Source organism: Narcine bancroftii, chromosome 14, assembly GCF_036971445.1.
Source record: "Narcine bancroftii isolate sNarBan1 chromosome 14, sNarBan1.hap1, whole genome shotgun sequence".
Classification (NCBI taxonomy): domain Eukaryota; kingdom Metazoa; phylum Chordata; class Chondrichthyes; order Torpediniformes; family Narcinidae; genus Narcine; species Narcine bancroftii.
The window spans coordinates 2,011,363-2,034,118 of record NC_091482.1 but is presented as its reverse complement, the minus strand read 5'-3'; the positions used below and the strand labels follow the sequence as shown (position 1 = coordinate 2,034,118).

The window sequence follows — 22,756 nt, the reverse complement described above, 5'->3', positions numbered from 1 at the left end:
CTTGAAAACATTCTTTGCAGTTTCCGCTTCCATTAAAGGGGATGAACTCCTACTTCCTGCACTGTAGTTAAAGTTGCTTCATTTTAGTCTCCATCCCTCGCCATTCCTCCTTGGGGCTGCGTTGTTTTTGGCTCTCACTGTTTTCTAAAGTTTAAACAGTTTAAAAATAGTATATTTCTCTCTGATTTCTCCTTGAGTCCTGCAGGCTAATCTTTCACTGAGATCATGTCTGCCAAAGCATCTTGGTTTATTTTTAGCAGCACAGAACGACTGAATTTTGTTTTGGGACAACTCTTGTGTTCTGCACTGCCCTTCCTACTTGGAGCTGCTCTCCTTCCTCTACTCTTCATCAGGAAAGAATACAGGTGCAAGATACTTTCAACCCTGCCAGTCTTCATCGAGTGCTTCCCATTTGGTGAGTCTGGGGATGTAGTGCGCGTCGAAAGAACCAAAGACTTGTTGATCCAAACCAAGCCTTTTATTAACTAAACGACTGGAGCATATCACAAGTAGGTCAACCAGTCCAGAATGACCTGGTCTGGCAAGGAGCAGTCCTTTAAGACCTGCCAGTAGGTGTGGCTACACTCTCAGCCAATCACAATCATCCTACACTACAATCTGTACATAGACACATTGGTGATAGAATCTGTACTATCACAGGGGATAACTCCAAAGTTGGTGGCAAAGAGGACAGTGAAGGATGATATCTGAGATTACAACAGGATAGAGATGAAATTTGGTCTGCTTGGATGACTGGAAACCTCTCATTCTGCGCTGCATCTTGGTTTCTTTATCAAACCTTTGTATATCCTTGATTATCCAACATGTCCGTCTTGGTTTTGAAACCGCTAGCAGATTTCAGATTTATTGTCAGAGCACATACATGACATCACATTCAACCCTGAGATTCCTTTTTCCTGTGGACGAGGCAAAATTACCACTTATTGGTACAAAAAAATCTGTATTCAACGTACACGTAAACAGATAAAGAAATGTAAACAAACTGACTGTCTAATACAGAGAATAAAAATCAATAAAGTGCACAAGTCATAGTCTTTAAATGAGTCTCTAATTGAGTTTATTGTTGAGGAGTCTGATGGTGGAGGGGGAGTAGCTGTTCCTGAACCTGGTGGTGCGAGTCTTGTGGCACCGAGACCTCTTTCCTGATGGCAGCAGCGAGAACAGAGCAGGTGCTGGGTAATGTGGATCCTTGATGATCGCTGCTGCTCTCCCTGTAGATGTTCTCAATGGTAGGGAGGAATTTGCCTGTGATGTCCAGGGCTCTGTCCACTACCTTTTGCAGGGCTTTACACTCAGAAATTGGTGTCCCTGTACCAAACCGTGATGCAGCCAGTCAGTACACTTTCCACCACACATCTGTAGAAATTTGCCAGGGTTTATGCTGTCATATCAAACCTCTGCAAACTCCTGAGGAAGTAGAGGCACTGACGTATATACCAAGTACAATTGCAGCTGCCCTGAAATTCTTGCTTGCTACAGCCACACAGGTATATCAACCATAAATTAAATTAACACAGCACGTGAGAGAAAATATAATAAATAAATAGATAAGTTTTGAAGAGACGCTTGTAATTTTCCACTCTTGTGTGTTGGAAAGTGCTCCCTTGTTTCACTTCTAGCAACCTGGTTCCTTGACTGGATGCTCTTGTCTGATGAAATGGTTTCTCTTTAGCTATCTTGCCAAGTCTTTTGAAAACCAAAATAACTGCACACACTGGAAATCTGAAAAAGAAAAAAAAATTCAGACAACATTAGAAAAATGTCAGGCAGTATGTGCGGAAAGAGAAACAGCTGACGTTTCAAGCCTGTCACCCTTCATCGACCTGACCTGAATTTTATTCTTGCAGTTTTATTACCAAATCCTTCAATTGTTGACCTTTAAAAAATGGAGGTGAGCTTCTCTAAACATGATAGACCTGCTTTAAACAACCACTCTCAATGTAGCCCCTCAACTCCTGTGTGGTGCTGTTGACTCCCCACCATGCCCCCTGCCAGACCAGTCCCTCCCACCTTGAGGTGAGGCGTTCAGACTCTTTCTTTGGTGCCATTTCCTCCACACCTTTATTTTTTATTTGTTGTGGTTTGTGTGTCTGGGGCTTTGCTTTTTCTTTACTTTTTTCCTTTTCTGGTGAGGGCTAGTATTCTCCTACTGGCCACTACTCCATCATGTGACTCTTCCTGGCATTCAGACTCTAGTGTAGTTCTGGGGCTTGGCCTGAGCTCTGCCCAAGGGTGGTGAGGTTAATGTAGTTGTTGTAGAGGTTAATGACTGCGGTGGAATAGAGACTGTCAGCTACCTCTTTGTTGAATGCGAGTGTGGAGAAAGATGCAAGGATTTTGGTCACAGTTCATCCCCAGCTGCAGTGTGACACTCTGATCTATGGGCTGCTCCCAGGGATTCACTCTTGAGTCAGAAACAGAATTTATTGTTGTGAACAAGTCACGAAATTCGTTGTTTTGCAGCAGCGTCAGAGAGCAAACGTTCATAGAAACCACCTCACAACAATAATTTTTTTTTTAAAAAGTGCACAAAAAGTAAGGCAGTGTCTTTGGCTCATTGTCCAATGAGGAATCTGATGGCAGCAGGGAAGAAGCTGTCCTTGTGCTGCTGGTGCTCATCTTTCGGCTCCTGTACCTTTTCCCCGATGGTAGCAGAGTGAAGAGGGCATGGCCTGGGTGGTGGGGGTCCTTGAGGATAGAGGCTGCTTTTTTAAGACACCGTCTCATGTAGATGTTTTCAATGGAGTGAAGTCTGGTGCCTGTGACGTCACAGGCTGAGTTAACAACCCTCTGGGATTTATTCTTGCCCTGAGAGTTGGCACCTCCATACCAGGCAGTGATGCAACCAGCCAGAATGTTTTCCACGGTCCACCTGTAGAAGTTTACGAGAGTCTTCAGTGACATACCAAATCTCCTCAGAAACCTCACAAAGTATAGCCGTTGGCGAGCCTTCTTTGTGATTACATCAATGTGGAGGTTCCAGGACAGATCCTCAGAGATGTTGACACCCAGGAGTTTGAATTTCTTGATCCCCTCCACTACTGAGTCCTCGATAAGGACTAGGTTGTGATCCCCTGACTTCCTTCTAGAGTCCGCATCCGTCTCCTTGATTTTGCTGTCATTGAGTGCAAAGTTGTTGTCGTTACACCAATCAACGAGCGGATCTATCTCCCTCCTGGACGCTTCCTCATTGCTGTGTGTGATTCTGCCGACAACTGTGGTGTCATCAGCAAATTTGTAGATGGCATTGGAATTGTGTCTGGCCACACGGTCATGGGGGTATAACGAGTAGAGCAGTGGGCTAAGCACGCATCCTTGGGGTGCACCAGTGTTGATAATCAGTGAGGAGAAGACATTGTTTCCAATTCTTACTTCCGATGAGAAAGTCAAAGATCCAGTTGCAGAGTGGGGAACAGAGGCCTAGAGTTTGTAGCTTCTTGTCCAGCACTCAGGGAATAATAGTGTTGTACCTTTCCATCAGACATCCAGAACTGTTGGAAGCCCACAAACTTGGTGAAAGGTGAACTTTGGCCTGCCCAAAACCAGGTGGTCTTTTAGCACAGGGAGATGTTGGTGAGGGAATGTCGCCGACTGGCACATTCCAGGCTCCAGGAGTACGGCCTGAGGCTTGGTGCAGCCAAAGCAAGGGCACCACAGTCTAAAGTCCTCCCATTACCAGGCACTGGTAAGGCGCTGAGATCCTCAAACAACAGAGGGAGAAACGACAAGGTGCCACAGTGGTGTAACCAGAAATACAGAGTGCATGTAAAGATGTACAGTGATGGGAATGTATAAATGACTGACGTTATAGGTGTAAAAAGACTGAATGGTTTTCTTTTCTGTAAATAATTTATTGTGAATAAAGTGTATTTTGGGGTAAGAAGTTGTTAGTGCCACGGTATTGCAGCACCAGTGACCTGGGTTTGAATCCTGCACTGTCTGTGAGGAATTTGTACATTCCCGTGTCTCCGTGGGCTTCCTCTGGGCACTCCAGTTTTCTCCCACCCTTAATTGGATGTAATTGAGTAGCACTGGCTCGTGGGCTGGAACCATGCTGAATGTCTACATTAATTTTTTTTTTGATTGACTAAATTAAAAATTAAGTTAATAGATTGTCATTGGCTGCTGCTTTGTTGCCTTCTCCCTGGCACCATTGAGATGAGGTCAAGGATGTTCAAGTGGCAGGCTAACGGAGAGAGCACGTGCCTTCTGTGAGATGGTTCAGGCCGGTTCCATTCGCCATTGTTTATCGTACATAATCTGAATGACATGTTGCAGTCGCTAAGCTTCATAATAGTATTAAGGCCTTAACACACAAGCATGGTCTGAAAGGAATTTATGATTCGAGCTCTGATTATCTCTGAGCCTCATAGTACAAGGGTCTACAGTGCATTATATAATTTGTCCAAAGCTTAAATGGAGGTGTGAGTGCAGTGCTGGGCTTGGCATCTGCCTGGTGGGAGCTCGGCTTGTGAGGGTTTTAGCTTTCCATCAGTATTATTCATTCTGAGCGTCTGTAATTTCCTTGTGCCGACTGTTCAGTTATTCTACACTGGGACTGGCAGCCTCCTTCACTAAATATTCATTCGTACTTCACACCACTCTGCCAAAACTTGGAAGGTTTTACATTGGAAATTGTTTGAAGTGCAGCACAATAACTGGCCCTTTAGGCCCGTGATCCCATGCCCATCCATACACTAATCAACCTACAGCCTCTTTCCCACCCCCCGACCCGGACTGTACGTTTTGAAGGGTGGGAGGAAACCCGGGGAGAACATACAAACTCCCTACAGACAGTGGCGGATTCAGGTCACTGGTGCTGTAGTAGTGTTGTGCTAGCCATGTCGTCCATTGTAACTATGGGATATTAACCTGAAGAGACTTAAATTTAAATAATAAAATGTCGTTTGTGGGTGAAGAATTGAAACTTGGAAAGACCTGTCGATGATGTGCTGTTCTTTCCCAAGGCTCCAGCAGGTATTTCCCTGGGTTGGGATCGTTGATGGATTCTGTAAATACATCGTGGTGACCATGTATTTTATTGTTAAATACTTTGAACAATGCACATGTACACCAAAATTCTTATAGCAGCCAGACAGGTATTTGTAAAAAAAAATGCTTGAATAGTAAACAACTGAATTAAAAAGACAATAGATACATAAAACAGATAAATGTTCACAATAATCTGAGTTCAGAGTTTAAAAAAAGGGGTTGATGCTCAAGACCCTGATAGCTGTTGGAACCTAGAGGTGTTGGTCTTCAGCCTCCTGTACCTTCAGCCAGAAGATAGCAGTGAAAAGGTGGAGGGTGGGGTCCATTCTCTCACTGCATTCTCCATCTCAAAGCTCTGGTTCAGGGCTCATTGGGTTGTATTTAATGGCTAGTTATAGTTCTCTAATGATGTTTTTACTGCAAGTTGCTGCAAAGTAGTGACGTGACTGTCCAGTATCTTTCTTTGTAGTCCATAAGACACAGAAGCAGAAGTAAGCCATTCAGCCCATTGAGTCTTCCCCACCATTCAATCCTGAGCTGATCAATTTTTCCACTCAGCCCCACTGCCCGACCTTCTCCCCGTAACCTTTGATACCCTATCAATCTCTGCCTTAAATATACCCTAAGACCCAGCCTCCATAACCACCTGTGGCAACAAATTCACCACCATCTGGCTGAAGAAATTCTTCCGCATCTCTGTTCTAAGCGACACCCTTTAAATCCTGAAGTTGTACCCTCTTGTCCTAGACTCTCCTATTGTGGGCAACAACCTTTCTACATCTACTCTATCCGTGCCTTTCGACATTCAAAATGTTCGCTGTGAGGAGAAGGCACAGCCTTCTGAAGATCCTGTGGGAACAGTGATCCGTTACTGTGCCGCTTGGCTATCATTAATCAGGTCAGCTCAAGGAGCCACTCTGTGCTCTAATGACTGAAGGGCCCGAATTCTAAGCATCCAGGTCATTTGTGCACGTCATCTCACGGCTTGTGATCTGCTAGCTTATTTAAACCAAGAAGCTGCATCTGGCAATCTGCTGAGGGTTGCCTGGCTTCAACGGTTGCAGTCTATGCTACTGTCAGCATGGCAATGGGAGTAAAGCCTCTTCACTCTCCACCACACGTACCCAGGGCAGGGCCAACCGGGGTCAGATGTACAAGAAATCTCACTTTGCACTTCCCCGCAGATAACTATTTTTAACCTTCAGTGCCGACAGATGCGAATCCAGAATCATTCAGGGCATTGGGGCACTGTGACCAGAAGGGGCTTATCAACTCCCAGCAACAATATACTGACCCATCACATGATGGGGCAGGGCTGGTAGGGCCCGGGCAGCAGCTCAGCAATGGCATTGTTCTGATTTATTGTCAGAGTACATACATGGCATGCCATACCACCCTGAGATTCTTTTTCCTGCGGGTGAGGCAGAATTACCACAAATTGGTAGTGTAAAATAAAACTGCACTCAATGTACACCTGTAAACTGGGTGGCATAGCAATTAGTGCAACATTTTTACAGCACCAATAATCAGGACTCGGATTCAAATCCTGCACTATCTGTAAGGAGTTCTCCCCATGTCCACATGGATTTTCTCCAGGGGTTCCGGTTTCCTCCAAAACATACCAGGGGTTATAGTTTAATTGGGTGTAAATTAGACAGCCCAGGCTCGTAGGCTAGAAGGGCCTGTTACTCTGTTGTATGTCAAAATTCTAAAGTGTAATCAAACTGTGCAGTACAGAGTGGGGGGAAAAAATACAGTGTACAAGTCAGAGTCCTTAAATGAGTCCCTGGTTGAGTTTGTGGTTGAGGAGTCTGATGGTGGAGGGGGAGCAGCTGTTCCTGAACCTGGTGGTGCAAGTCTTGTGGCACCTAGACCTCTTTCCTGATGGCAGTAGCAAGAACAGAGCATGTGCTGGGTGGTGGGGATCCTTGATAATCGCTGCTGCTTTCCGGGCAGTGTTCCCTGTAGATGTTCTCGATGGTGGGGAGGGTTTTGCCTGTGATGTCCTGGGCTCTGTCCACTACCTTTTGCAGGGCTTTACACTCAGAAATTGGTGTCCCTGTACCAGACCGTGATGCAGCCAGCCAGCACACTTTCCATCACACATCAAGAGGCACTGATGTGCTTTCTTCACGATGCCAATGGTGTTTTTGGTCCAGGTCCCCAAGAACTTAAATTCGCTTACCCTCTCCACTTCTGATCCCCCAACAATCACTGGATTGTACACCTGCCGCAGCAGCTCGAGTTCACAGTGGTGACTTTAACACCACTGATGCAGTGAAACTGCCCCAGATAGCACAGCCAACTCTCCCAGCTGCACAGAGGCCAGCCCGTGAAAGATTGTTGGATGTGGACCAAGCAAGGCAGATCTGAGGTGGCACCATGTCCTGTGCCCTGGACAAATCTGGAGTCATTCCTGGGTGGACACGGCAAAGGAAATTTTAGACAGTTTCCACAGAAGATGTGATCTTGTCAATAAGGAAAAGATGTTTCCCAGAGACTGACAGTGAATTCAATTTTACAAGGATGCCGAGAGCAAATTCCCTCCAAACCTGGCAAGATCTGTGAACACCGTGCCATCACAGGATCTGTGAACACCGTGCCATCACAGGATCTGTGAACACCGTGCCATCACAGGATCTGTGAACACCGTGCCATCACAGGATCTGTGAACACCGTGCCATCACAGGATCTGTGAACACCGTGCCATCACAGGATCTGTGAACACCGTGCCATCACAGGATCTGTGAACACCGTGCCATCACAGGATCTGTGAACACCGTGCCATCACAGGATCTGTGAACACCGTGCCATCACAGGATCTGTGAACACCGTGCCATCACAGGATCTGTGAACACCGTGCCATCACAGGATCTGTGAACACCGTGCCATCACAGGATCTGTGAACACCGTGCCATCACAGGATCTGTGAACACCGTGCCATCACAGGATCTGTGAACACCGTGCCATCACAGGATCTGTGAACACCGTGCCATCACAGGATCTGTGAACACCGTGCCATCACAGGATCTGTGAACACCGTGCCATCACAGGATCTGTGAACACCGTGCCATCACAGGATCTGTGAACACCGTGCCATCACAGGATCTGTGAACACCGTGCCATCACAGGATCTGTGAACACCGTGCCATCACAGGATCTGTGAACACCGTGCCATCACAGGATCTGTGAACACCGTGCCATCACAGGATCTGTGAACACCGTGCCATCACAGGATCCGTGAACACCGTGCCATCACTGCAATGTGAATCTGCTTGTTCATGCCTCTGCCCCTTCCCCCTCATCATCTCTTCGTTCCTTTCTTCTCCCTCCCACCTGTATTTACCTATTGCCTGCCACCCAGTGCCCCTTCCCCTCCCGCTCTCTTTTATTTGGGCATCTGTCCAGTTCTTACTGTGCCTGAAAGATTCAAATGTTAAGTTCCAAAAGACATGGGGCCCATTGATGGGCTATTATCATAATGTTAAGGTTTAGTGTGGCTGTGGAATTTTGGTGGCGTGCTCACCCTCTCCAAATTGATGTCACTTGATTCGTACGTGTCAACGTTCAATCTTGCTTGGAGGAAGGGGTTCTGAAATTTTTCTTTTTGGGGTATTGTTTTGTTGTTAAATGGTACTTTATTGTTATAAATTATGCTCTGGATTTCCTTATTATGAGAATATTGTATAATAATTTAATTTTTTTTGTTTTTCCAGTTCTTGCAGCACATTGTATAATTGTACTGTTCAATCATTTATATTGTAAAACATCAATAAAAATATTTTTTTAAAAAAAGAAAAGGAATAAGCATCAACCTGTGGAAAGAAGGTTAGATGGAGTAAAGCTCTCCCTAATGTCCAATCACCCGCTGCTTGTGCAGGGACCAAGGGAAAGGTAGATGTTTGAGCAAGCCTGCAGTGGCTGTATTATGAGCAATGATGTTTGTGGAACCAGATTATTTGGAGCAGTTGTCTCGTGCAGTGCAGCTCTGTGTAAAGCTCGTTAGGCTGCCACCTTGAAATCGGCTTTCAGTCGCAGGTTCTGCTGCAAGGGGAGCTTTAGATTTAATGACATTAACCTGATCTCCACAGCCTTCTTACTGGTGTTTCCTTAAATAGTCATTGTCGGAGGTCATAATTGATTGTATAACTCATTGCAAAATGGACCAAATTTCACTGAACATTGAAGTTCGTCTGCATTCAGCCTCTGGGGAATCGCTGCTCTTCCTCACTGTAACACTTGCCCACAACTAAGACACTGATAATCTTGCTGACAATGTCCTGGCAAAGTAGAAGTGCTAAAAGTCAGGTCTGAGTCAGGACTTCTCTTCCCAGTCTAACATATCTGTTCTTTATCGGGAGTACATGACCGGGCTGTAGGATGGAGCATTGTCCTGTCTAACCTGTGGTGTCGGAGTACAGGAGTGGGATGTTGCGGTAAAGTTGTATAAGACACTGGTGAGGCCAAATTTGGAGTATTGTGTGCAGTTCTTGTCACCTAACTACAGAGAAGATATCAATAAGATTGAAAGAGTGCAGAGAAGATTTACTAGGATGTTGCCCAGACTTCCTGTAACTGAGTTACAGGAAACGGTTAAACAGGTTAGGACTTTATTTCCTGAAGCATAGAAGACTGATGGGAGTTTTGATAGAGGTATTTAAAATTGAGGGGGGTAGACAGAGTAAATGTAGGTTGGCTTTATTCACTGAGGGGAGGTGAGGCAAGAACGAGAGGACATGGATTATGGGTGAAAGGGGAAAAGTTTAGGAGGAACATTAAGGAGAACTTATTCACACAGAGTGGTTGGAGTGCAAAATGATCTTCCAGCTGAAGTGGTGAATATGGGCTCAATTTTAACATTTAAGAAGAATTTGGACAGGTCCATGGATGGGAGGAGTATGGAGGGATATGGACTAGGTTTAGGTCAGTGGGACTAGGCATAAAAATAGTTTGGCACAGACTAGAAGGACCGAAGGGGCCTGTTTATGTGCTGTAATGTTCTGTGGTTCTAATATTTACTGTATATATTGGCATATAAGGTAACTGGGTGTATAAAATGACCCTCCAGAATTTTCACTTGAACAATCTATACTCACTGTACAAGTCTGGCACTTATACCACTGAGAGCTTACTACCTCAATAGCTCTTTACCAACCAAGTTCGTCGGTGCTTCACCCATGTTTCTGGTTGCTTGTAAGATGAGCATGTTTCTTGCATTGTTGTATTACGCAGCGATGGAAATTAGTAATTTTAATGTCAAGATCTGCTGGTAATTTCTGTGCTATTTTAGTTTTCTGCCTCAGTACTAGATTTTTCTGAAAATGTCTACACTGAACCAGTGGCTATGAAGGCTTTGCTGTGCTCTTTAGCCCACTTATTGTATTGTACTGTTGTCTAGGATGATCCTAAAACAAAAATTTTGACAAATTCTGTGGGGCGTCCTATACAAAGGGTCTACAATCCGTACATCGCCGACAAGGTCTCAACGCCACTGCCATCTTCTTGCAGGCTCCAACACAATCTTGTGCGTACCCCCTGAGTTACTTACGAAGTCTCAGTGCACCTCCACGGGGTCCATCTGCCCAGTCTGACTGCTATTGGCTCTATACAGGCTTTACGGCTTGTTACAGGAGCCGACAGTAGTTTATTTTAAAATATCCAAATAAAATGTAAACCTTTCAATGATAAACTGATAATGAAATGTCTTTTGCTTTTAACAGCATCCACTAGTCAGCGATAAGTGCCAGATTTTGGGTTTGTCTTTTACAAAGGGTATTGCTGAAAACCAACATTTTAGGGTTGTCCCACACAGTTTCTTGATGTAAAGGATCCATTGGGACGCTGCTCACAGACCATGCCTGCTCCATACTCCTCTTGAATTGGCCAGTGTGCAGAACCTCCTCTCATTGCACATTAGTAAAAACTTGAGCCTTTGCAAGAAACCCTGTCTTTAAAAGTTTAAACTGGTAACTGGTCACTGCGAGATTTATTGTGATTGGTCTGAGGAGGGAGTGAAACAGAGCCCACCCTGGGACCCTGGTTGATTGTTTACTGTTCGTCTGCTATTGCAAATGGCGACTGTTGGCTTCGTTTGCTTTGCTGTTATTTTAAGATGCTGTGTGTTAGGGACATTTCTAATACATTTTTATTGTTTTAATATAACATTATTAATTCAGCTTCCTAAATGCAAGTTTCAGTAGAAAAATATTTAGTGGTTGGACCGTAGGAGTTATGTGAGTGTTTTATGCTGTTGTCCATCGCCATGGGGACACTAAACCACAGGGTATTAAGGTTCAGATTTTATACTTGGAGGATAAGATGACCCTTGTTTTTGGGTGACATTTTTAAAGGTTCAAATTCCATCTTGTACGCCAATATATATACAGTATGTTATGTGAGGTGAAAAGGAAACGAGGATTTTACTTAAATGTTCTGTGGCCCCCGGGTGGGGTGAAGGGATGGTTTGAATTGCAGTGGGACCAATATCTTTGCGGGAAGGTTTACTAGTGTTGCTCCCATGGGTTTAAACTAGATTTGCAGGGGGATGGGAACCAGAGCAGATAGAGAAGTGTGATTGAGAGTACTCGTGTGTTGCAATCTCCTCACGTGTGTTTTAACAAAGATCCTTCCTGTGTTCAGACTCATTGCTCTTTGAACCTACTGAACTTTTCCCTTCCCACACAACAAATGGTGACTTCAAACAGCTCTTAATTATCTTCCCTTTCTGTTTGACCTCCAGTACCAGGTGGGACAGCTGTTTTCCGTAGCAGAAGCAAGTAAGAACGAGACTGGTGGTGGCGAAGGAGTGGAAGTGTTGAAAAATGAACCATACGAAAAGGATGGCGAGAAAGGACAGTACACACACAAGATCTACCACCTCCAGCGGTAAGGTGGGGGAGGTAGCAGAGCAATTGCAAGCTCACCGGGTGGGAGTCGAGGCAGGGTCAGAGCATGCTATCTGTCTCCAGTGGGACACTGACACAGGACATGGTGCTCGATGCAATGTGTTAGAATGTGGGAATGTGCTGGTTTGATGCAGTGCTGTGGACTTGAGAAATCCTGGAACTTTTAAGGAGTGGGGGAGGTGAGAATTCTGTAATTGGGAAATCCTGCAGTGGCTGATCACTGGCCAACTTGGTCCGTGACCTGTTCCTAGGCAGCAGTGGGTTTGTATGGCTCCAAAATGGACCAGTGGAAGGTAGGAACACAAGGCCTCCGTTGTGAAGGGTCTGATGGAGATGCACTGACTGAACAAAACTCTTTCGACTGATGCTCAGCATCCTCAGACTTGGGAAACAGGAATGTTGAGCTGCTGTCTCGCCACCTGGATTTGACGCTGCCCTCCAGTGCTGTCTTTGTGGAGTTCTTCCTCCCACACAACACCACCCAGCCAAACGCCCCGCCCCCACAGATAAGCAGCCCCCCCCCCCCCCATCATTTTCCAATATGCGCATGCGCACTATTACCCCTGCACATCACCCTGGATAAGTTATCAGCGGTGATGGACATTGCTCCCAACGCAGGTAAGTACGCGACCAGGGCATGCATGGCTCGCAGGCTGAGGAGGGGGGCTCAAGTTGAGATTCTAATGTGGAGAAGGCTAATTTTGAAGAAATGAGAAAAGATCAAAAATGTGTGGATTGAGATAAGTTGTTTTCAGGCAAGGACATGTGAGGTAAATGGAGGACCTTCAAAGGTGAAATTTTGAGAGTATGGAGACTGTATAATCCTGTCAGGATTAAAGGCAAAGTTAACAGACATAATGTACCTTGGTTTTGAAGGGCATTGGTGATCAGGTTCAGAAGAAGTAAGAGATGTATAACAGGTATAGGCAACTCTGAGCAAATGTGGTACTCAAGGAGTATTAAAGAAATGCAAGAAAACCTCAAGAAAAGAAATCAGGAAGGCTAAAAGAAGACAAGGTTGCTTCGGCATACAATGTGAAGGAAAATCCTAAGGGTTTCTACAGGTATATTAAGAGCAAAAGGGTGAAAAGAGATAAAATTGGTCTCCTTGAAGATCAGAGTGGTTGGCTATGCATGGAGGCAGAGAGATGGAGGGGATCTTGAATGGGTTTTTTGCATTAGTATTTACTCAGGAAACTGCTTAGTGCAAAGCATCCAGTCAGCTGCAGTATGCTGCAATGCACTAGGCTCAAACTGGCTTCTGCAGTTCCAACACGACAAGTGAATACATCTCCAACATACTTCACTGCCTACAAAATACTTCCTAAAAAAAGTCTCTCTGTCTCTCTCAATGAAGAGTATTTGTGGGAAATGCTTCACAATGAAATGAGAACTCTTATCCAGTCTGGGATCAGTAGCTGCAGATGCCCTTGCTGCAGTGAGCATATCTGGGCTAGATTTGCATTCCATCTCGTGGAGTGTTGGCACATTTTCAGCAAGAATCTGTGCTGATTGACTGAAGCCCACAGTTACAAAGCTGGAGTGGTTCTCTTTGCAGTTGTGGCCATGTGTAACAGGACGAGTTGGAGCACACTTGGCGTCAACCCAACCAACAGTCTTGCTGCCAAAGTAATAACATACACACATCACAGTAATATGGTAACCCAGGAAAAACTCACGCAAGACCCGGGGAGAACATACAAACTCCTGTGACAGCGCTGGATTCGAACTGGGTTACTGGTGTTGTCATAGAATTGCTCTAACCATGTCCTTGGCACGAGGTTGGACAGGGTCTCTGTACATGTCATTTGATGGAGAAATCGCATCAGTGAACCTTGTCCTGTCTCCTTGCCTTGTACCTCTCCCACTGAATGTTTCCTAGAGTACAATGCTGGTAGTATCAGCAAGTGTAAGTTGTTTGTAAATTGCTTCAGATGGTTTCAGCTTTAAATACCCAAAGAGGCTTCCTGCTCTTTCAAGTGGTTTCTTGAAATCATTGATCATCCTGAAAGTGGGTCCTCAGTTGAATTTCAAAGGTTCCATTTGTCATGTCATAATACTTTAACTTTTGCCTGCCATAAGGCAAACAAAGCATTGCCCAATGCTCCTTACAATAGGAGAAAAAAAACCGAGAGTGTCTGTGTAATTGCCTCCAGCGCTCCCACAGCCTCTGCAGTCACACAGACTCCTGTTCGATCCATCAACAGCCCAAGCTGCAGATTCAAACCTCCGACACGATCAGCTTTAAGCTCTTCAGGAGCCCTTCTTGCTCTCAGCGCCCTCTTGAACACCGTCTCCAATACCTGGTCCCCCGACTGCCAGTTGCCCCCAGTCTGTGAGGGGTCCCTCAGCCTCTGAGCCCCTCACTGGTCCATTGCCATAGTCACTGTTCTGGTCTCCTTTGCTTCTCCTTCACACCAGGGGTGGGGGGGAGAGCAAGAGGAAGGGTATTCTCCCCGTTTCTGGTGCCCCGTGCAGGTCTGCTGCTTTCCCAAATTCTGCAACCCCTCGTGGACCACTGCCCAGCACAGGTGCTGCAATCTCGGGCACAGAGCTGTGGTTGCAGTTTTTCCATTATAGGTTGTGTCTTGCGCACTGTCCTGCAGAGTGAGTGCAGAGCTCCAGCCCATGGCCACCTGACCCAGAGGGTCACTGGATCGATCTGTTAGTTGAGGAAAGATATAGCAGTGAAACTGGCCCTTCGGTGCACTCTCCTATGCTAACATCAATGTATTAGCACCTATACATCAATCCCACTTTTTATTTCTCATTAACCCCACCACACTCCCCAGATTCCCTACTGGGGTAATTTAATTAAAGATTATCATCCAATCAAACAAATCTCCCCAGATAAAACATCGTTCTCTGGTCCTCAGTGCAAAACATGTAACCACACATCAGACGTAACACATATATAATCGATACGTTTGTAGTACATATATACATATACAAAAATAAATATTGTTCAATAAATAGTAGCGTCTCGGAGTGATAGTACGAGCAGTTCCTTTGGTCATTCAGCATTCTCAATGCCATGGGAAGAAGCCTCCTGTATCTCTTCCCCGACAGGAGCAGCTGAAAGATGCTGTGTGCAGGTGGAAGAGGTCCTCAATGATTTAGATCACGTCGATGAGGGGTGAGGGGGAAAGGAGACTCCAGTGATCCTCTCTGCCACTCTTATGGTCCTGTGGATTGACCTCCGATTCATTTCTCTGCAGCAACCATACCCACACTGTGATACGCTCTCGATGGAGCTCCTGTAGAAGGTTGACAGGATGGTGGCCGGTACCAGACAATTGCCCTACATGTCTCTGGCTTGCGGGAGGAAAAAGAGCACCCAGATGCAGTCCATGTGGTCATAGGAAGAGTGTGCAGACTCCACACAGACAGCACCTCGGGTCATGTCACTGGAGCTGCGAGGAGCAGGTCCACAGTTTATGCCACTGTGCTCCTCAAGAGGCAGTAAAGGTTCCTAGTTTCAAATTCACATCGGTATGGCCCTTTGTGGGAACCTACACAATTCCTGGTGACACAGAAGCCCTGTGGTGCAGCTGTATGTGGTGATGGAGGGGGAAGGGTGCAGTCCCTCATGGCTCTATGTGAGCAGTTTAGCACACGAGGCATTCGGTGATGGGAGACAGCAATGCCATGTTTGTCTTTCAGCAAGGTGCCGAAGTTTGTGCAGCTTTTGGCCCCCGAGGGATCTCTGAATGTACACGAGAAGGCTTGGAACGCGTACCCATATTGCCGAACTGGTGAGTGAAATAGCAGTGTTGGGGGCCAGACATGGGCCTGTTGCAGGGAGGGTGTGTCTACATCAACCATTCTCTTGGGAAAGGTGTACAATTCAGATTTCTTGTCAGAGTACATAATGACATTGTATACAACCTTGAGATTCTTTTTCCTCTGGGCAAGGCAGAATTACCACTTATTGGTAATGCAAAAAAAACTGTACACAGCGTACATTTGTAAACAAATAAAGCACTGAAAACAGATAATGCTGTAAACAAACAGACTTCAATACAGAGAGAATTTTAAAAATCAATAAAGTGCAAAAGTAAGAGTCCTTAAACGGGTCCCTGACTGAGTTTGTTGTTGAGGAGTCTGATGGTGGAGGGGGAGCAGCTGTTCCTGAACCTGGTGGTGCCAGTCTTGTGGCACCAAATCCTCTTTCCTGATGGCAGCAGCGGGAACAGAGTGTGGGCTGGGTGATGTGGATCCTTGATGATTGCTGCGTTCCTTGTAGATGTTCTCTATGGTGGGGAGGGTTTTCCCTGTGATGTCCTGGGCTGTGTCTACTACCTTTTGAAAGGCTTTATGCTCAGAGGTATCGGTATCCCCGTACCAGACCGTGATGCAGGCGGTCAGCACACTTTCCACCACACCTCTAGAAATTTGCCAGGGATCCTGGTGTCATATCAATCCTCTGCAAACTCCTGAAGAAGTAGAGGCGCTGACGTGCTTTCTTAATAATGCCATTAAGTTCCCCAGAGCCACACCATTGGCTCCCCTAGAACTCTGCTCAAAGTTTATGGACTCCCTTCCCTGCGAACAGTCAAGTTTTGGTTTTTTCCATACTTCTCCAACCAACATAAAAAACGTGCGGGACGTCTCCTCTGCTTCTCCTTCTCAAACGAAGAGTTGCATCAGTCCTCCAATTCCCCAGGTCTGCAACCCCTCATGGCTGCTGCCAATCGTAGGTGCTGTCATCTTGGTTGCAGACCCCACAGTCGCACTATTTTTAAATAAAACACCCATTTACAGGCTGTTTAAAGCCAGTACTGAGCTGATAGCAGTTGGACTGGGTGGTTGTCCATGCAGGAGTGCTGTGAATCCATTCACCGCTCCCCGTGGGTCCGCACCAGCGATAGCTCTGCCATTTCTTTTAGGGTAGGACAGCATCTCTGACCCCCCTACTCCTGCTGGGTCACACCTGTGGTTGTGGGGATGTAAGTCGACCAAGTTTTATCATCTATACCTTCGAAGTGCCAGAATGTCCTAAGGGATCTCAGTGAATATCAAGCAGATTAACAAGAGCAGCAGTCTCCTTGGATAACCAACAGGAGCTTTTTGACCACCCTAAACAAATGAGAGCAGGCCGATTGTATCCGTCACCCCCTCAGTTACACCTCAGCGAGTCAAGGTGGACTCCTTTGCCACTATTTGATTCAAGATTCCTTTATTGTCATGTAATTTTTTTAACCAAGAGTATACTTCATTCACAATAAATAATTTACAAAAAAGACAACCATTCAAGTCTTTTCAGTAGCGTCAGTTACATTGTTACATTTGTTCTCTCAATACTTTGTTACCACTCCTGTGGCCCCTTGTTGTTTCTCCTCCCCCTCCCCCATGTGTTTGAGGGGCTTCCCCTTGGTCTCAGCCCCTCAGTGTCTAGTAATGGGAGGACTCCAGACTCTGGTCCTTCCCCACAGTGCCCTTGTGTTAGCTACACCAAGCCTCATTGTGTCCCTAAGCACGTACTCCTGCAGCCTGGAATGTGCCAGCCAGCAGCTGATTGTCTTGTAATAGTACAGAACATGTAATATTACACAAATTTGCCTTCTGCCTGCTGTAAGGCAGAGAGTCACCATTAGCGTCACCCAGAGTCACCGTGCGTCTGTGGATTTGCCTCCAGCCCTCCCGCAGCCTCTGCGGCCGCACAGATTCCTGTTCGATCTATCGGCAACACGAGTTCCAGATCCAAACCTCCGACACGATCAGGAAGTCTTCAATGCCCAAGGCTTTTTGGGAGCTCCTGGGAGATAAATAAAAGTTGTAGGTTTCAGAAAATTTTGGGACCTGGCCATTTATTACCCTTTCTCTGTTCTTGAAGTGATGAGGCCACTGCTGGCTCCCTGCCAATGTACTTCCAGAGCTGTTGGGAAAGCAGGTGGAAAACTTGGTGACAAGGATCAAGAGAGGGTTCAGAGGAGGTTCCTGAGGATGATTCTGGGAATGAAAGGGTTAACATACGAGGAGTGTTTGTATGCGTTGGAATTTAGGGTAATGAAGGGGGGTCTCATTGAAACATTTCGCATGTTGAAAGGTGTGGACAGAGTAGATGTAGAAGGGTTGTTTCCCATGGTGGGAGAGTCTAGGTCAGTGACCAATGTCATCGGTGCTCTGTGATTAGTAAGGGATTACTTGATGTGGTATGTGAGTTTGAAAAAATGGTTGAGAATCACTGCTCGACACCCATGTTACTGAAATATTTTGCTTGGGAAAAATGGTCAATGGCCCATTTCCTTTGGAGTTATGAAACTGTGCAGATCATTGTCTGACGAGGCCCCAAATATCACCTTAAGCAGTCCGTTACTAATCACAGAGCAACTATGATAGGGAATACTTAAAGTGGTATGTGAATGGAAAGCAAAAAGTTTGAAAACCACTGGTGTAGGGCAAGAGGGCACAACTTCAGGATTGAAGGGCATCCACTTAGAACAGAAACGTGTAGGAATTTCTTCAGCCAGAGGGCAGTGAATCTGGGGAATTTGTTGCCACAAGCAGTTCTGGAGGTCATGTCATTGGGTGTATTTATGGCAGAGATTGATAGGTTCTTGATTAGCCAGGGCATCAAAGGTTATGAGGAGAAGGCTGGGCAGTGGGGTTGAGTGGGCAAATGGATCAGCTCATGATTGAATGGCGAGGAGACTAGATGGGCTGAATGGCCTGTTTCTGCTATATTGTGGTTTCTTTTGCTTCCCTTTGATGGTAAGGGGCGGCGAACAGTTTCTGCTGATGGCGAATCTTTATCTGCCTTCCAGCAAACTAAGTACAATTTCTTGTAATATTACACGACAATAAAAGAATCTTAAATCTTGAGTGAACGGCTTTGTCCTGAATGACTTCAGCTTGAGTGTTACTAGTGCTTCACTTATCCAGTTAAGTGGAGCGAATTCCATCACAACCCTCTTGCCATGTGACTTCCAAGTTGCAGATGAGCTTTGGAGTCTAAAGGGTTTGTCTCCAGGCAGTGATAATTCCAGGGCGTTGAGGCATAGGACTCTGCAATGATAACAATTTAGTGCAGAACGCAGATCTGGAGTCAGTAAAAAGTGGAGCTGAGGGTTTTGGCCTTTACGCCATGTTACAGCATCTTTGTGCCATCAGATGAGACATTCCACAGTGCCCGAGTCCCAATCTTGTGCCTTTCTCTCCACCCGTACCATTGACTGAGTTCCCGATCACCCCCTCATTGCAGGAAGTCAGAGCTCTGGGCAGGTTTTCTGTGGAACAGATGCTCTTCCAACCTTGCAGCTAATCCTCGGCAGGAGTCTGCCGTATCTCACGCTCGGCGACGGAATGTCATTCTCCATATCCCTGGAGAAATCGCCCCCTTTAAGAATGCTGTGTGCAATCAAAAGCAAATGACTTGAGCTGCCACACAGCAACAACCTGCCACACAGCAACAACCTGAGCTGTGGTTCAATGATATTAAATGAGGTGTTTGTTGAAAAGACGAGTGTGAGGAATTAATCTCCCCTTGCCTACTCAGTGGGATGATACACTGCAGCAGCTCCCACAATCTAGCCCTGCAGGTTGGTTGCTTCTTTTTAATTTATCAGCTTGCTCGTGTGCTGTGGGGGTGGTTGACATTGCATTGACACTGAGGTGATACTGGATCCCTGCAGTATGTTTAACAACGCACTGGGTCACTTCAGACAATGTAAATATTTCATTAAGTCTGTAGATAAATGAGAATGAATGGGATTCTTTTTAAATGTGAGAAAGAGACTTCAGAGGGTGAAGGTGCCTTCTCTCATTTCCTTGCAATTAGACTCCCTTCCAGAGTTCCAAGTGCACAAGGTGTGTGATTGAAGTGAGCTGTTCTGGACCTGCAGGCACCAGTTACTGGGGTGACATTCCTTGAACATAGAACACTGCAGCATAGTCCAGGCCCTTTGGCCCTCAATGTTGTACTGAGGTCAGTACAACATTCCATATAGGAATACTCTATTTTCCTCCCAAAAATAACACTAAACCCTCCCTACCCCATAACCCTTCCATCCATGTAACCGTCCAAGAGTCTCCTAAATGCCCCTAATGTTCCAGCCTCCTCCACCACTCCGGTAATGCATTCCAGGGACCCATAACTGCCTGTGTGTAAAAAAAGAAACACTTACCCCTGATGTCTCCCCTAAACTTTCCTCCCTTCACTTTGGTCTTCTGGTGTTTGAAAAATGGCACCAGTGGGTTTCTCTTTGCCACTTCCAAGGGGGCTCTGTAAAGCTTCATGATGTTTCCATTAGAACATGATGCTTGCTTCCAATGAAGCAGTTTCCAAGGAACTCTGGGACTTTACATACTGTGATGAAGCTCGCAAGTCCTTCACCCCAAAGAAAAGTGCATCTGAATCCAGATCACCAATCTTCAGCACTGTTCAGGTGTGAACAGGCTCTTGGGGAGAGTCCATGTGATTTGATAATGAGGGATGCAGACTCTTCCATTCAAGGCTGCCTAAACCTCCCTAAATTCTTTGATAAAGTATCAGTGTATTGGCCAAGGGTTATTCATACAATGACAGTGGTGGACTTGGCCCTACAAAAGGAATTTGTCCTATTAAATTCAGGACCTGAGGCTATTGAAAAATGACAGCTCTTTCAAGAAAGGGGAAGAGGCCACTCCTGTCAAAACTCCAGCCCGATGATGGGGAGGGTTTTGGCTGTGATGTCCTGGGCTGTGTCCAAGTAGAGTTTATTGTCATCTGATTGTACAAGTACAGCCTGATGAAACAGCGTTCTCCAATCCTTGGTGCAAAACATACAGACACACAAACAGACCAACATACATGCAGGACAAGTATTCATCCCAACAAATAAATAAATATTGTTTCTTGACTATGAGAGTCTCGGAGGGTCAGTGTGACCAGTTCCTTTGGTTGTTCACCATTCTTATTGCATGTGGGAAGCCTGGTGGTGCTGGCTCTGATCCTCCTGTATCTCTTTCCCGATGGGAACAGCTGGAAGATGGTGTGTATGGGGTGGAAGGGTCCTCAATGATTTTGCGTGCCCTCTTCAGACAACGACCCCGGTAGATCATGTCGATGGGGGAGGGATACTCCAGAGATCCTATTTGCCATTCTGCTGGTCATGTGGATTGAGCTCCAATCCAAGTCTGTGATCCACGTGCTGGTTAATGGTTGAGCCTGACAAGGAGCAAAACTTTGGGTGATTTATGTTGCCACTGGTGTCTAATTCTTCTTTCTCTTCTCTCCTATGTTGCTCTTCCGTGGACTCCAGTTATCACGGTGAGTGTTGGTCCTGTATTGGGCTGTGACAGTACTGGGACCGAGATAGAAAGGGGCAAGACTGCGTTCAATTGATGTGATCACAGAGTTGTCAAGGGTGCCATTTCATTGATGGAGGTGCTGGTTTTGGGAACAGGTTGAGGGGGTGCGAAGAAAGGGTTAGGTGTGATTATCGAGGGGAAAGAAGCAAACCTTCATTAGGTGGGATCTGACGAGAGGATATTCTTCATGGAGTTCCTCCATGGAAAGAACCCTCTTGATCAGCAGGTGCCCAAAATATTAGGGAATACACTTCCCTCTGAGTATATTCAGAGTGAGAGCTGAAGCAGGTGGGAGCCTGAACCTGATTGGGTTACAGGACCATATGCTGAGATAAATTGATTTAAGGGCTGAATGGCCTTTTTGACTCAGTTCCCGACTTCTAGGTCAATCTGCATTCACAGGCACAATCCCAAGTTTGTCCCTGCAAGTACCCCAACCATTGCCAGATAAGGTGGTGATTGGAGCCAACCAAGACCTGGCCACCTCCATGTCACTTTCATGGTTCACTTTCACCCGTGGCCACCTTGGGTTCAGAATGGGCTGTGAGCAGCTCCCAGATCCCACCTTCAGAACAGAATGGGCTTGAGTAGTTTCCAGAGCCCACCTTCAGAACAGAATGGGCTGTGAGCAGCTCCCAGAGCCCACCTTAGGGTCAGAATGGGCTGTGAGCAGCTCCCAGAGCCCAGGTTGGGGTCAGAATGGGCTGCTATGAGCAGCTCCCAGAGCCCACCTTGGACAGTGTTCCCAAAAACCCAGGTGGGAAACTGACTACTGTACAGTGTTGGATTTCTAATCTCTGACCCACATCTAGAAAAGAATATCTTAATTTGCACAGTGGTCCGTATAAGTAACAGAGATGTCTTTCCAACGTATCCCTTTGTATCTGTGTTCCAGAATGAATACATGAAGGACGATTTCTTGGTAAAAATTGAAACCTGGCACAGGCCTGACATGGGCAATGTAGAAAATGTGAGTCTCAAACTATTCCTCAAATGATCCCCGGTGTTACAGAGGGACAGACCCCTCCCCACCAGTACTGTACCCTGGTGTTACAGAGGGACAGACCCCTCCCCACCAGTACTGTACCCTGGTGTTACAGAGGGACAGACCATCCCCATCAGTACTGTACCCCCGTGTTACACAGCGACAGACTCGTCCCCACCAGTACTGTACCCCTGTGTTACACAGTGACAGGCCTGTCCCCACCAGTACTGTACCCCTGTGTTACACAGGGACAGACCATCCGCACCAGTACTGTACCCCGGTGTTACACAGGGTCAGACCATCCCCACCAGTACTGTACCCCAGTGTTACACAGTGACAGACCCGTCCCCACCAGTACTGTACCCCGGTGTTACACAGGGACAGACCATCCCCATCAGTACTGTACCCCGGTGTTACACAGTGACAGACCATCCCCATCAGTACTGTACCCCGGTGTTACACAGTGACAGACCCGTCCTCACCAGTACTGTACCCCGGTGTTACACAGTGACAGACCCCTCCCCACCAGTACTGTACTCCGGTGTTACACAGAGACAGACCT

General features: G+C 46.2%; 1 protein-coding gene across 1 annotated transcript in view; it reads left to right on the top strand.

The window, feature by feature from the left end:
* Window positions 1-22,756, top strand: part of pitpnab (phosphatidylinositol transfer protein, alpha b) — a 41,717-nt gene that overhangs the window by 4,961 nt on the left and 14,000 nt on the right. The window contains exons 3-6 of the mRNA XM_069911632.1: window positions 11,753-11,898; window positions 15,582-15,673; window positions 21,161-21,168; window positions 22,105-22,179. Coding sequence (XP_069767733.1) covers window positions 11,753-11,898; window positions 15,582-15,673; window positions 21,161-21,168; window positions 22,105-22,179 — 321 coding nt within the window. The remainder of the gene's footprint in view (window positions 1-11,752; window positions 11,899-15,581; window positions 15,674-21,160; window positions 21,169-22,104; window positions 22,180-22,756) is intronic.